This window comes from Dermacentor albipictus, chromosome 6 (assembly GCF_038994185.2).
Source record: "Dermacentor albipictus isolate Rhodes 1998 colony chromosome 6, USDA_Dalb.pri_finalv2, whole genome shotgun sequence".
Lineage (NCBI taxonomy): Eukaryota > Metazoa > Arthropoda > Arachnida > Ixodida > Ixodidae > Dermacentor > Dermacentor albipictus.
In genome coordinates, this window is record NC_091826.1 from 90,658,332 (window position 1) to 90,668,715 (window position 10,384).

Consider the following 10,384-nt stretch of genomic DNA (forward strand, 5'->3'; position numbering starts at 1 on the left):
CCAAGCCAGTATGGCGCTGCTCATATGCGGCGCCACTGCGTTTACAATATGGCGGCGCCTACGAAAAAACGGTCTATAAGAGCTGGGGTGCTAACGTGAGAAGGCATGGAAACCCTACCGCGGCTGCGGGGAAACAGGATAACATTAAGCTCAAGGTACGGTACAGTACGTTGCTGCTATTTCTGAAAAGTAAACGCCATGCTAATATGTCTAGGGGACAAATTACGCAGGGTGTTCAAAAACAGAGCCGCATAGTTTAAAAAGCGCACCGAAAGGACCAGGAGACCAATGGAAGCAGTCGACCGCTCAACACTTCTGCGCCCGTCGCGTTATGCGGGAGACACATGGTGCGATTTTCCGTACGATCGGTCGTACGGCGCGTCGTGTGCGTCTTGCCGAATGCGGCGATTCGAGACACATGGTACGAATAGCTTTGCCGTGCGCACGGAGGAAGGAAACTAAGGAGAGGCCCTACCCCCTCCGCGCGCTAGGAGAAAAGTGTGGCGGAAATGACGTAGTAGGTTCTTATTTTTTAACGCGATAGCGTTAAGGAGCTCGTGTCGCAGAAAAGCCGGTGTCGTCGGCGTCGGTGTCGGCGTTTGCGGCGTTGACCGTGAGCGATAAATCACGGCAGGCGCTTCATAAATAAAAAGCAACTTCCAAGATTGGTCCGGTGGGAATCGAACCAGGGTCTCCGGTGTGTGAGACGGAGACGCTACCACTCAGCCACGAGTTCGATGCTTCCAAGCGGTGCAAACGCGCCTCTAGTGAATGCGGTGTTGCTTTCGAAACGAGCCGTGGAAAGTTATACTGCGGTGTATATCGGTAATTATGAACATGTAACGTACAGAAGTCACAATTACACGAGTTGCGAAGTGCGTTTCCGCTGCATTTCTTCTGCGCTTTCCGCACACGCAGAGCCATCTTGCGGCAAATACAGAAGACCCCCTCCTCTCAATGTACGGCGCTGCCCCGACAGGAGGCGCGCCGCGCGCGCATTGGGACCGCTGCCAGGCGCGTCGCGGGACTCCCTCTCTCCTGACGACGCTTCGCCGTGCTCCCGGTTTAGATTACTATCTATCTCTCTGCCCGTGCCGATCACGACGTTTGGCTGGCGTAGATCGTTTCCCCTCCGAGACACCGAGTTCTTTGGTTCGTTCCGTTCGCTCAGGCGCACGTTTCGTTGCCGCGCCGAACGCTGCGTTGCTCGACGCTCACCGCGTGATAGGTGGGCGCTAAGTCCGATGCGGGGCGCATCGTAAGTGATCGCTGTGCCGTAGCGCATTGTCTTATACCCCTTGGCGGGTCGACGGGAACGCTGTCGCGTCCCACTCTTGAAGGCGAAGCTAAAGCGTCTTCCAATTTTTTTTTGCTGCTTTTTTTTGCTGTATGGCCACGCTTTTTGGGCCACAATGGCGGCGTTGTTCTGACTTTGAGCGCTCACACGTGTTGCTCTGGTAGGTTTCGTGCCGTGGCAAAGGCGCTCTGTGGGCGGGTTTGCGTTAGTCACCGTGTCTTGTCGCGCTGCGTTACCTGCACCGTGCTCTGCCGGAAGTTGCGCGAGCGCGCGCGCTCCACGCACAGCGCGCCGTGGTTTCGCGAAAGATGTAAACAAGAGAGGAGGGTGGCACAAAAGGTGGAGCATCGCCATGAGCAACGCCAACTTCCGGCTTCACTTTTGCTTCACAAAGGGTGACGTCAGGGCCTCTCCTTAGTTTCCTTCCTCCGTGGCCGTGCGTTAGTCGCTGAACTCCGCCCACATTTTTACTCTTTCACTGTTGCTAGACAAATTTCGGTGTTCGCCTTGTTGACGTAAGAAACAAGACTAATAAACTCGTGTATTTTTATGTTGAACACAACAATTATGGTTTCTTCTTGTGAATTATAGCATATGTCATGGTTCGCCAGAGTAAATAATAGTTTGTGAGTGCGACATAACTATGCCCTAAAGTTGGACGGATTCACATAGAATTGCTGGCAACTGCGGTCTATTCGCAGCACGCGCGGGCCTGATGCTCGGCGAGAAGCGTTGGTGAGTTGGTTTCTTGGGCGTGCTATTCTCGCAATGATACACCTCGACCGCCGCAGAAGACTGCTTCTTAAAGAGAAGGTTCTTCTGATTCAGAAGAAGAGGAAAGAAAAACGAAAGTGGTGGGTGCGGCCGTCATGGAGAGACCGGCACACGGAAAGCGAATATTTTACGACGGTGAGTAGCGTTCTGAAAGAAAACTATTTTTCACATTTAATGAATAAGTTTTACAACGCGATGGTGACTGAATAGCTAAATGCCATCACTGCTGCATGCCTGGGAAATGTTACTTTATTGTTGAGGATGTTACCTTGACATTAAGGAAGCTTCAGCACTGGACCAATTAGGATTTCCCTAGCAAGATACTTGTAAAATGCAGAAGTGCTCCCGGGAAACAACCGCTAGACCGATTCGACTAAAGTTGCGTTTGAAAGGCAACCTGAAATTCTAGACGACAGAGCAAGCACAATTTCGATGTAGGACATCATACTTGGAAAAATTGACAAGAATAACAAACTTAGACAGGATGTTTACAAATCGCAACGCTACAGCGAAAACAGATGTCAGAACGCTCTAACGTGTAACAGTACAGCTTACGAAAAATTCTTACGATGCTTACGGGTGTTTCGCAAAAGTCCTACTAATTAGTAGTATTGTTTGATGGTGGTGCGTATATAATACGTTCCTTTTGTACATTTGAGATGTTCACGTGCATTTAATACATTGTCATAGCTTTGTATTCTGCTAAATTATAGATTAAAACTTGGGACTAGTCTTTCTGTCGAATTTAGGAATTTTCAAGACTATTTGTAAAGAGATTGATGACCGAAGTAAGAAAACTTAGTAAATTAGTGAATTTCTCATTTTACAACAGACCTCATAAAGTCCTGTGCACTAGCTCTATGTCTAGAAAAACGTTTTCTCCATTTTCATGTAACAACAGTAGCTCCTGAGCTAAAGATATATCTTGAAGCACTGTTTCGTAAACACAACTTGCTGTAATCACTAAAGAGACACCGAATGCGCATCTCTTCCTCAGATGCAAAGGATGCGTAATGGCGACATTGAATACTTCAAGAAGTATTACCGTATGACGCCGCATCAGTTCGATTTTGTGCTGAGCCTCTTGAAGGAAGACCTCCAGAGAAAGCACGTCGTCAGAGAGCCAATACTCCCTGCTGAACGACTGGCCATGACACTAACGTAATGTATACCGCATTTGTGTTAGGTGTTGCATTTGTAATAAAAGCTTTATGTCACTTTGACACTGCGATTTTCATTCAGTTAAATTATCGGAACGTCTATTTGCAAGTACTAGAAGGAAGAAAAAAAAGTAATGCGTTGACAGGCTAGACGGTGGTTATGAGTATTAAATTTTAGTACAAGCAGGATAACAATAGAGGATACAGGACAAGGCACTACCCTCAACTAACTTATGTCAGACCCTTGCTCATAAAAGAAACTTAAGGAGCAGGCACAGAGGAACCATTATGATGGGCAGATTAAGAGATGAAATAATACGAATTATTCAAAAGAATCGTGTTGTGCGGAGCGTGACAGATGCAAAAAAAAATAGGCACACATCCATGTCATCCCATTGGTTGTGTGACACAATTGTATGAAGCAACAGAGATGAATCGGGCTGGTTGGTGCACATTCATTGTTATTGCGCTATGAGCAGCACAGACTAACGGGGACAAATGGCGACTGACTCTGACCGAAGAAGCAAACTGACACAATTAGAGCTATCATTTGCACAATGTGCGCATGGTGTCATTAGAGCTGATTCTAAACTTTACGTATCAAGGTTGTGCAGCCATGTATCACAAAGAATTAAGAAACCTGTTTGCGGAAAGAAACATTCCAAGTTTGTAAAATGTACTGTTGGTATACTTTATAAAATACACTTTACATGTGACAAAGCGTCCATGGGCCAGACTGGCCACTGTATGTATGACTGAGAGCACGAGCGGCCTCTACCAACGGAAACTGCAATTAGCACAAGACGGCAATATGTGCATGTGTCAAGCTGTTTTCTAAGAGACCGTGATATTGAAAAGGAGCCAAGACACCACTGCCTGAGAATTGTCAGAAACGAATTTAAGAGGCTTCTTTTAAATTTTGTTCTTAAGCAATATCAATTTTGAAATTGCCTGCTACAAGCTTTTAAACTTGCCATTCTCACCCCTGTTGCAGGTACCTATCGTCTGGTGATGTCATGCAAGATATCGCCCTTTCGTTCAGAGTGGGGATATCAACGGCACGCATGGCTGTCCGGGTCACATGCCGGGCACTATGGAGCAGACTGCAGCCGCTCTACATGCCGGTTGGTATTCTCTGCTAAATCTGTTGCAGGCAATCACTTACAATGTTCAAGCCCAAGTTGTACTTACAAAAAAGGCAATTCGACCTTATGGTCGTAACAAACCTTGACAAGCTGAGGAAGGCAGTAAAGAAATGCGATGGAGACAAACTTTAGGCATTTATTTCTGGAAACACAAACCGGACTGTACGTTCGGAACATTAGTAATCATTGAAAAGGTTGAAGAGGGGACGTGGCAAAGAACTGTTGAAAGACACCTACAGTGCAAGGTGAACAATTTTTCCGGGTCCCCCTTTCAACATCAGCAGTTTCATGACTCTGGTAGGCGAACTATGACAAGAATTGTCAGAAGCCATGGTAGCCTTTTCCATTGACATAAAGGACGGTTCTACTCAATTCTCACTATGAAAATGTCGCAGTTAGAGACTTGTTGCGAAATCTGGTGAACTGCCCTTCCAGGCGACCTGTAGTGGAAGTGTAGAAGCCTTTTAAAGTCGCTAGGCAAGTATTTGTCTTCAACACTTATTGATAAGTTTTATGTACACAAAAAGGGAGTTTGCATCGGGTCATGTATAGCACCACTGCTTCGCAATATCTTTCTAGCAAACTTTGACAGCAAGCTTAAACAAAAATTACGCGAGCACATCCTTACGATATTTAGGTACGCTGATGTTTTTCTGATTACGTCCCCCATGTTTCCCAAATGTGTTGCTGCCTTTTCAGTCTAACCATTCAAAGCTATTCAAGAGAGGAATTGTTAAATTGTTTTCAAAGCTCATTAGGTAAGAGTTGCTCACACACACTATTATGACAGGCTTTCGATCACTGCAACGTCTGCCGGGAGCTGGTTATCCCCAGGCACTGCAAAAAGCAGTGTTCGAGGCACAACCGAATTACTTTTTTTTTTCTACACTCCCTAACCTGCCAAAAAGATTGTCAAATGTGAAGAATAGTAAAAGTGAGGTCGTCATTTCAGATCGTGCATCATGTCACTAGTAGAATTTCAGTGGAAATGTTTAACAATGCGTAGGAAACTGCCGATAAGATCGATCAATTTCTGTAAGCATGGTAAAAAAAGGGTTAACTCATTATAGACTTGGGCCACAACTTTCTTGGGAAGTTTCACGCTCTATTACATTAAGGGAGTTCATGGGTGCCCCTGTGACACAAGTATTAGAACACTGAAGACATAGCTTTATTCACTGCAATTACTGTTTAGGTGAAGCAATCGTGATGCTGATTCTTAAGAGTGCTGTAAATTGGGCCACATAATACACTCACCAGCAGCTGTGGCTTTAAGGTATTGCATTGTTAGCTTGTGCAACATGCCCATAAGAGCATTCCGTATTGTGTTATCAGTCACCTGACACACCTGGTGAATCTGAAAATCGCATTTCTCAGCTTGCAGTACACTGACAAAGTACTACCATTCGCTGTAAAAACTGCTTCATGTTCCTTTTTTTTTGCCGCATACAGAAACCCGAGACTGCCTCCTGGCTGAAGATTGCGGAGGGCTTTGGGCATACCTGGCAGTTTCCAAACTGCCTTGGAGCTGTTGACGGCAAGCATGTGCACATCAAGTGCCCTGCCAAATCAGGAAGCATGTACTTCAACTACAAGGTGAGTATAGTTTTGCAATATACAACAGGTAACCTGAAGCAATGGGTCAGGCCAGTTGGTTTGCAACGAAAAAAAGAAACTTGTGGGATTAACTAGCCTTCGACTGCTTATTTTCTGCCTTGAATAACAACACCAGGAACACAACAGGGAAGGAACCAGCTTGCAATGTGCAAGGAATGCTTTAAATAAAGCTTAGATAAGGTGTAAATGTAAAAATCGGAAAGAAGAAATGAGTTCTAGTACTTCCAATAATCTCCGTGCTCATTTTTTTTTCTTGTGGAAGTTTCTCCATCCTTTAGCACATTCCACGCGCACAATGGGGAACCAGCGCTGGAGTTTTCACGGCGCCTGCAGCGCCGCCCTGGCGGTCAGAACGTGCACAATGCAGCCTCCCCCGCGGACGAAAATTGCGTTGCGTGCCCTTAAAGTAGAAGGAAAACAAAAGGGCGCGCCGACGATACTGTTACGTATACAAGTGCCACAACTAAGTCGGGATGAGGGAGGGTGTATCCTTCTGCGTCTTTCCATCTAAACCCTACGAACAAGAACGGAGACGTCGTTGGATCCAAGCAGTCAGGCGAGCGGAGTAAGCTTCCGTCTTGTCGCCCTGTCAAGCTGTGTCGGGCTGGTTTCTAAATCAAATTTCGCGTGTATCCTTGGTTTATTCGATAGTGAAGACGGTCAGCCATGGCAGACAGTACCAAACAGCAGAATCTGCAGTCGGTATTTCGTCAGAAACAAAATAAGCAATAGCATTCACAATCCGGCATATGTACCATTTTTCCTTCGCAATGCCCCCGCCAAGCCCCTTCCAACGCCACCGCACCAAGTGAACGACACGAAAGGTAAAAAGTATCCACTCATTGCAAAGAATTATTTGGGAGCGAAGCTGCCTTGTAATACGAGTTGTATGCGCATAGTGCCGGCGCACGCGCGACTAAGCCACCTACGTGTTTGTAAAAATGCGCATGCGGATGAGGACTCGGCGCTGAGATGCATCCGGCAAATTTATGTAATCAGTGCTAAATGTAGCTAGGATTGTTAAGAATCAAGCAGCGGAGCACTCAAACATTTGCTTGCGCGAGTCAGCTGATGCGATAAAGCTTTCTTCTCCATTGACTGCTGTGGCGAAGTAACATCAGAAATTTTTATGTCTAGCCAGAGAAATATGGAATATCTTCCGGCCAACTAATACTTACGAAACCATAGCGCAGCACGACCGGAGCCATGACTGCTAGATTTGCTAGGCAGACAGTCACGCAAGCATGGCATCGATACACGACGCAACCGTTAAAGAAACACACGTGCTCGCCGCGACGCACTGTGAAAAATGTATAAAGCTTAAAAAGCTTCTTTCGTCATTTCTTCACTTGATGGCGCTAGCTTCTTTACAAAAACTGTCCACTTGAAGCGGCGCAAAAACGGAAGCATACGAACTATAATACGGCTGCGTATGTGTGTGTGTCGTCTGGTTGTGTGGCTTGAATATGCCGCGTTTCGTCGCCAGGGCGGCGTGCAACGCACTCTTATCGACGCGCTGCCTATCCAGCGCTGGTTCCCCATACCAGAGACCCGTAGCTCCTCACTACACAAACGAACAGTTACAGATAATACACAGCTATTTGACTAGGCATGCTTCATTCCTCTTTTCATTTTCTTGTACTGTCTGGGCTTCTGCCAACAGTAGCTCTGATTTGTATTGTGTAGGTGCTTACAATGCCTCCTTTACTATATATGCCTGCCGCGTGAGCCGAGAAGCTGGTTCCTGCCCCTCTCCTCTTTACTCTTCCCCACCCGGGTCGGCTGCGAGCGCTACCTTTGGTGGCCGCTGCAAACATAAATCACACAGCCCTGCCTCTGAGATTTTAACGGCGCCTTTGCGATCCCAGAGGCTGTACTCATGGTCTCTCGTGAAGCCATTGGTGGAGCGCATGCCAGCCTAGTAGTCGTCACTTCCTCCGCAACAGAAAGTGGGCAGGCTGCGAGCGCCATCTCTCTGCGACTACCCTGAACTACGGGAACCTCTGCTCCAATGGGAAGACTAGCGACGCGACAGGCATCTAGTAAAGGAGGCATTGGTGCTTAGCTCAGTGCTTGGATGGTGACAATACAGGGAGCACTTTCTGACTGCATGAGCTGGTTGTACACTTAATTGTTGGTGTGTTATGCTGCTACTTGTTTTGTCAATATAATCTTGTACATGCTCTCCACAACATTCTTGTACACTCTTGTGATTACTTGTTTATTGCAGGGCACTTATTCCATTGTGCTTCTTGCTGTGGTTTACTGCAACTACAAGTTCGTTGTTGTTGACGTGGGTGCAAACGGCAAGCAGAGCGACTGGGGATTGCTCGAGCAGTCCATATTCGGGCAGTTACTGGACAAAGGCAAGCTGCAGCTTCCCCGGGACCTTCCACTACCGAACACGGCCCTGCCAGCTCCTTGTGGCTTTATCGGGGATGAGGCCTTCCAGCTGAGAACTGATTTTTTGAGGCCATACACAGGTCGAGGATTGGAGGCCAGCAAAAGGGTATTCAATTACCGCCTCAGCAGAGCAAGGCAAGTTGAAATGCTTACCACACTGCTTTGTAAGAACTGAAGGCTCATTATTTACCGCGAACCTTCTTTTTGTGCATCATGCAGAAGGTCTGTCGAGAATGCTTTTGGAATCCTGGTGACCCGGTGGAGGATCCTCGGAAGACCAATGGGAGAAAGCCCAGAAAATGCTGAGCAGGTGGTGAAGGCACTGTGCGTGCTTCACAACTTCTTGATAGATGCGCGCACAGGGATTGATGACTTTTATTGTTGGCCCGGTTATGCGGATTCAGTAAGCTCATTGGGTCAACCAAAGAGCGGCCAGTGGCGGCAATTACTTGTACAACCACCCATGCAGGTGGCCCGCACCAGGGCACACAACTTCAGTCATATGGCACGATATGTCAGGGACATATACTTGCAGTACTTCAACAGCACTGCAGGGCGTGTTTCCTGGCAAGACGCCGTGATCTGAAGTTGCAGTCTTGGTGTCGTCGAACCTTTCTAAATGTGAGTGGTCTTTGTTGAGCTTGTGAATCACAATGCCAAAGCATTTAGTGGCCACAGATAAATTGTCTGCCAAGTCCTCCGTTTTCTTCCAAGGAAGCAGAACGTGATAGCAACCGTTCTTGTTAGTTATTGCTTTCTCGAACTGTTGTAGTGTCAGTTCACTGTCTATCATGCGATGCTGCACAGATCGCGATGTCTATTTTTCTGGACAACTTTTGGCGTTTTCAGAAGCGCTGGCACTGTTTCTCGGCACTGAAGTTAATCGAAGTACTCCAGAAGACTTTGTAACTTTCTCTGCTTTCGTCATCCGAAGCACTGAGTCAGCCTCTGCTTGAACCGTTGATACTACTGTGGATGCTGTCGTTGGCTTGCCAAGCTCGTGAAATTTAAGCGCCAAATCTGACAGCAAGACTTACAAGAGAGTCCCGTAACATGGAACAATAAGTGGGTGTAGGCTTATGCCAAGAGCTTTGACTGAGACTTGGTCATAGAGATCTCGAAGTTCCCTGACATCCAAAGATGACGAGACTGGCCTCGGATCTCAAAGGCTTCTAATGTGCTCTTGAACAACTACACTTACGTCTCCAAAACATTTCATGAGAATATCTATGGGGTCCTGATAGCACTCTTCGGTTGCTTGGAGTACAGATATGGCCGAAGTGGCTGCTCCACTGAGTAGTACAACCACCCATGCCACTCGGGCAAATAAAATTGTCAATAGTGCAGAGCTCTTCCTTAATGTGCAGGGGCGTCTGTTGTGGTACAGCATGCAGGTATTCTAGTCCTGCAGGCAAAGTGCCCATTGGGCAAAATGGCCCGAGGTATTTTTCAAGAACAACAGCCAGCGTAGTGCAAGGTGGTCTGTAACTACATCAAATGGACGGCCATACAAATAAGGCCGGAACTTAGAGCTTAGATGATGGCCAGGCATTATTTTTCTCTCACAGGGTAATTTGTCTCAGCTTTCGTAAGCGTATGACTTACATAAGCCACAACATATTCAGGAAACCCTTGTTTGCGCTGGGCAAGAACATTGCCAAGGCCAGCACCACTGGCGTCTGTATCGACCTCTGCAGGGGCTGATAAGTCGTCACGGCGAAAAAAAGATGTTGGCAAAAGACAAAGCCTTGTGAAGGCCTTGTCTCTCTCGGACGATCACGAAGTAAGGAGCCCGTTGCTGCAAAGTCGTTGGTTCACCACTGCAAAGGTGGAGCCTCTCTAAGTTTCCAAGTAGGCTTGTGATGTCTTCGGTGGTTGATACCTATTGGCTGACTCCCAGCAGTTCCAAGGAGCCTGGCTTCCCATCAGGACGACCTTCACTTTTGCGTCGCTCAATTTCAGCAAGTTTCCATGTCTCTATGTGGCTT

At 47.0% G+C, this 10,384-nt stretch overlaps 1 protein-coding gene across 1 annotated transcript; it reads left to right on the plus strand.

The window, feature by feature from the left end:
- Positions 1–2,087: 2,087 nt before the first annotated feature.
- On the plus strand, positions 2,088–10,100 carry LOC135897651 (uncharacterized). Its single transcript, XM_070521013.1, has 7 exons — positions 2,088–2,206; positions 3,069–3,232; positions 4,226–4,355; positions 5,829–5,972; positions 8,224–8,531; positions 8,616–8,720; positions 10,022–10,100. The coding sequence occupies exons 2-7, from the start codon at positions 3,069–3,071 to the stop codon at positions 10,098–10,100; spliced, it is 930 nt and encodes a 309-aa protein (XP_070377114.1). The 5' UTR covers positions 2,088–2,206.
- Positions 10,101–10,384: the final 284 nt, after the last annotated feature.

Coding starts and splice junctions, on each gene's coding strand:
- LOC135897651 (XM_070521013.1), top strand. CDS start 3,069: ATGCAAAGGATGCGTAATGGCGACATTGAATACTTCAAGAAGTATTAC. Junction 8,532..8,615: donor TACCGCCTCAGCAGAGCAAG/GCAAGTTGAAAT, acceptor TGCATCATGCAG/AAGGTCTGTCGAGAATGCTT. Junction 8,721..10,021: donor GAGCAGGTGGTGAAGGCACT/GTGCGTGCTTCA, acceptor CAACATATTCAG/GAAACCCTTGTTTGCGCTGG.